Below are 5,000 nucleotides of genomic sequence, written 5' to 3'. Positions count from 1 at the left end.
TATTTCACAGACCAGCAAACAAACATACATACATACACGACTACATACATACATACATACATGGATACATACGTACACAAACATACAAAACAAGACAATTCATATTTGATACTATTTGATTATATCTGCCATCCTTTTTATGAGGTTTGTTCTGTTCCTCTCACATATATGTGTGATTGTATGTTTGTGTATATGTTTCTATGTGTGTATGCATGTATGTACGTACGTATGTTTATATGTATGTTTGTATGTTTGTGTGTATATATGTATGAACCTTTACAAGCATGGTTGAATTTAATCAATGTAATTTTTTTCATTGCTCCATTATTATCTGTTATGCAATTTTTATTCCCACAACAACTAAAATTGCTGCTTTTGAGGCTACTACTACTACTACTACTACTACTACTACTACTACTACTACTATTACTGCTACTGCTACTGCTACTGCTACTACAACTACTACTATAACTACCTCAGTTACTACTATTACTTCTTCCATAACTAATTTTACTTTTACAATATTAGTGTCATAGATAGCTACAATTTACACAAACGTACATACACACGCACACACGCACAAACATACTCACATACACACGCACACAACACAACACACGTATCACGCACATTTATAAGTAGGAATTCGGCGTTCCATTAATTTTATATCTTTTAGAGTTACTGAGAGATAAGATCAAATCGGAGTGATATTATTATTGGAATGCCTTGGCCGCTGTTTTATCTTTGGTCATTGCTGTATTTGTTGTTGTTGCTTCTGTGTCTTTGTTAGTTTGTTTTATCATTGTTATTATTATTGCTATTCGTAGTCTTCATGGCATTGTGATAAAAATCTTTACTTCTGCTTGTTCTTTGGTTATCTCTTGTAATTCGTCATCCTACTTTCAATTTTCATCATCAGCATCATCATCAGCATCATCACAATCATCATCAGCATCACCACAATCATAATCAACACCAGACAACAACGAAGACGACGACGACGACGACGAAACTACCATCCGCCAGACTTCGTCATCCTCATCTAAAAACAACCAACAACAACAACATCATCCCGAAAACAACAACTACAACAACAACGTCAAATCTGGTGTATTGGATGAGAATTTGCTAGGTGTAGTAGTTGGCGGAAGTATTGTATTTGTACTAATCCTAATCGCTGTAATTTTGCTCTGTATAGTAAAACGTAAAAATAGCAGGCAGCAGAAATATTCACAGTGCAAAACAACGACAACAACAACAACAACAACAAATGCATACGTCGACAAGAACTCTATTAACCCTTTATATCAGCAGCAGCAACAACAACAGCAACAGTCTACAAATACTATTCATAATAATATTTTCAGCAGCAACAACAACATCTTCAACAACAACAACAGTAAAAACAACAGTAATAATAATAAATTATTTGAAGTGATAAAGATGAACCCACAACAACAACATGCTTCGGGGAATATATGCTATGTTGATAGCTATCAAAATGGGCCTAGATATTTTGCTAATGCTGCTAATGGTATGTGGTTGTTGTTGTTGTTGACGATGATGATGTTGTTGATGATGTTAATGTTGTTGTCGTTGTTGTTGTTGTTGTTGACAATGATGATGTTGTTGATGATGTTAATGTTGTTGTCGTTGTTGCTGTGATGTTGTTGATGGTGTTGTTGCTATTATTATCATTATTATTATTACTATTATTATTATTTCAACAACACCAACAACAGCATCAATTATTATTGGCCCTTCAATTAATTCATTGTAGGCACAGCGCTGATCTTCAACAACAACAACAACCAACAACTTCCACCCCCCGTTATATACAGCGGCACGGGTACTACAGGGCTATCCGCTCCCGATGGCGCCGACCAACAGCAACACAAGATGGCCGAGCTATTGTACCAGCACGAAATACAAACAAGAGAATTACCCGAACTGCCCAAGTCTGCTCTGATTGGTCACTCTCTAGACCCATTAGGCGAGTCACGATAGTGATGGCAATGGAATTTAAAAATTTGTTTGTGATAATGATGAATATTATTACTGTTATAATTATTATTTTTGTGATAATTATTGTGAAATTAAATAATCTAATAAATAAAATTATCTAAATTATAACCCCCGCCCAGACTACTTCTCAGATACGAACACGTCAACATACGCAGTTCCAGACATGCTCTTCTCGGCCCCGCCATACCCCACCCCGACCCACCCACACCCCCAACAACCAGCCACAAACAACGTCATCTACCCAAGCCCACCAAACTACCAGCAGAGTGGTCCAGGCATAATTTATCCCATTCCAACCAATCCGAAACAATATCCCAAGATGGCGTACGCGGCTAATAGATCCATATACGGTCAGGGCTGTTGCGGAAATAGTGTGATGGTGATTTCCGGATCCTCTGGGGAGATTAGTGAAAATAGGGATGTGTTGTTTTTGGATTTGGGGGATATGACGTTTGTGGAAAAGCTAGGAGACGGTGAATTCGGAGAGGTGAGTTGCTTGGTGATGTTTTTAATATTACCACAAAACAAACAAACAAACACAAAAATCAACCAACCTACATACACACACATCCACACACATCCATACACACACACACACACACACATACATACATACACACACGTACACGCACGCACGCATATTTTTACAGATACGTTTATACGGAACTGATCTAGAGAGAAAGACATACTCAAACAAAAATTTGACCTTAAAGGTCACCAACGTCAGCAAGGTCGTCGTCAAGCTGTTGCTGAGAACTGACAATGATTACATTAAGTTAGCGCTCTAATCATTATTATTATTATTATTATTCACTCATTCACTCATTCATTCATTCACCAACTCCCTGGTCGCCACCTAGCGACACTAATTAAGTGGCTGGAGTATTGAATTAGTGACTTTTTTCTGTATGTGTGTGCTGGTAATTAAACTTTCTAAGCGACTAATGCGTCGTGTGTGCGTGCGTGTGTGTATGTGTGCGTGTGCGTGCGTGCGTGCGTGTGTTGGTATGTAGGTGAGGTGAATGTGTTTGCGAGTTTATGGTGCGACAGCGCCATCTTCATCATTTTCATAACTCGCCACCATCGCCACCAGAATGATATTCGAGCGAGAGATGCGCTCCCTGCAACAGCTGAACGATGAGAATGTAGCCGGATTACTTGGGATTTGCCACCACCATCCTCTGTCCGGCGGATCCGGACTGCTGGGTTTAGTTCTCGAGTACACCAGATTTGGAGATTTGAAAGAGTTTTTCGGGAAACACGCCCAGCACCAAAATGATGTCGCTGTCATTGGAGGTTGTGGGGGGTCTGCGATGGATGGAGGGAGGAGTAGTCTGGATAACAGCATTGATGGGGCATATGTTGATGGGGGACAAGTTTTTAGGTTAGTTGATTGATTGATTGATTAATTTTTTCATTCTATTCACTTGTAAATTAGTGATAAGTTAAACGATTCTAACAGCTGATAAATAAAATATACACAGCAAAGCTTAAAACGCAACTGAAAAAAAATGTTACCCCAAATTCCCAGTTACGGCAGCCTGGTTCACATGGCAACTCAAATCGCATCCGGAATGAAATTTCTCGAACTTTCCGGGATAATCCACCGGGATTTAGCCACGAGGAACTGTCTCGTCGATGAATACTTCGCAATAAAGATTTCAGACGTGGCCATGAGCCGGCCTTGTCACGCGGGTGATTATTTCTGGGTGGAAGACAGGCTGGCACTCCCAATCAGGTGGATGGCCTGGGAATCTTTGTTCCTGGTTAGTTGTGTGATTGGTTGGTTGGCTGGTTGGTTGGTTGGTTGGTTGGTTGGTTGGTTGGTTGGTTGGTTGGTTGGTTGGTTGGTTGGTTGGTTGGTTGGTTGGTTGGTTGGTTGGTTGGTTGGTTGGTTGGTTGGTTGGTTGGTTGGTTGGTTGGTTGGTCGTTTGGTCGGTCGTCGGTCGGTCGGTTGGTTGGTTGATTGATTTATTGATTTATTGATTGATTTATTGATTAATTGATTTTTATTTATTTTCTCGCTACCACATTGTTCTTTCTTAGCAACATTTTGCCAACAAATAAACCAGCAAAATAAACATCTAATTAATTTAATTAAGCCTTTGATAATTTAACAATCATTAATTAACTTAATTAATTAAAAATCCACTAGGGAAAATTCTCGCACAAGAGTGACGTGTGGTCGTTCGGAGTGACATTGTGGGAGGTGCTAACATTGGCTAGGAGCCAACCGCACTCTCATTTAAACAACAATCAAGTATTGTCATAATATACAATTATATACAATACAATCGCATACAATACAATCACATACAATACAATCACATACAATACCGTAACATAAAATACCATACAATTTATATACATTAAGAAAAAAGCTTCCATACAATATATCATTCAATACTACACAATGCCATAGAATAGAATAGCATATCATACAATAAATTGTATTACAAAGTGTGTTTGTGTATTATTTGCCAGGTCTTGGAGAACTCTGGGCACTACTATGCAGAATCCGATAGCAGTTTGGTTAGTAGTAAACTCATAAAAAAATTGGAATTTTTTGTAGTTTCTTCATTCTTGTTTGCTGTTATAACCACGGGAGTGGATGGTTGTATTGCGCTATATAATTAGATATTGTTATCTTGTTATATATGTTATCTTTGCTATTTGTCAATCGATTGTAGGCCATAAAATTTTTTGATACCATAGAAACTCTATAAGAGAGAGGAGTAGCGAAGTCAAATAGCGAGGTTTGAAGGAAAGTCGTAAATGTGATTTATGTACTTGCTTGGATGAGTTTAGTGTTTCTATTGCTGCTGGCATTCGAATTAACGTTCAACAAAGTTTGCATTTGAAGCAGTTGTGTTCTTGAACCTACGGAATAACGGACACTTGACGATTGTTGGATGCTACAACACCGATGCTAGAAAATATTGGAGATCTTTTGAAGTAAAAACATCGGTGATAGT

The 5,000-nt window shown here is 38.4% G+C and overlaps 1 protein-coding gene across 1 annotated transcript in view; it reads left to right on the top strand.

The window, feature by feature from the left end:
* HELRODRAFT_78376 (hypothetical protein) overlaps positions 1-5,000 on the top strand; it is a gene marked incomplete at both ends in the record, with an annotated part of 23,254 nt that overhangs the window by 17,462 nt on the left and 792 nt on the right. The window contains 4 exons of the mRNA XM_009018762.1: positions 3,119-3,271; positions 3,557-3,791; positions 4,181-4,290; positions 4,458-4,557. Of these exons, the coding sequence (XP_009017010.1) occupies positions 3,119-3,271; positions 3,557-3,791; positions 4,181-4,290; positions 4,458-4,557 (598 nt within the window). The remainder of the gene's footprint in view (positions 1-3,118; positions 3,272-3,556; positions 3,792-4,180; positions 4,291-4,457; positions 4,558-5,000) is intronic.

This window comes from Helobdella robusta (assembly GCF_000326865.2).
Source record: "Helobdella robusta unplaced genomic scaffold HELROscaffold_22, whole genome shotgun sequence".
Lineage (NCBI taxonomy): Eukaryota > Metazoa > Annelida > Clitellata > Rhynchobdellida > Glossiphoniidae > Helobdella > Helobdella robusta.
Note: the sequence above shows the minus strand (reverse complement) of the source record. Positions and strands in the feature narration are given on the sequence as shown.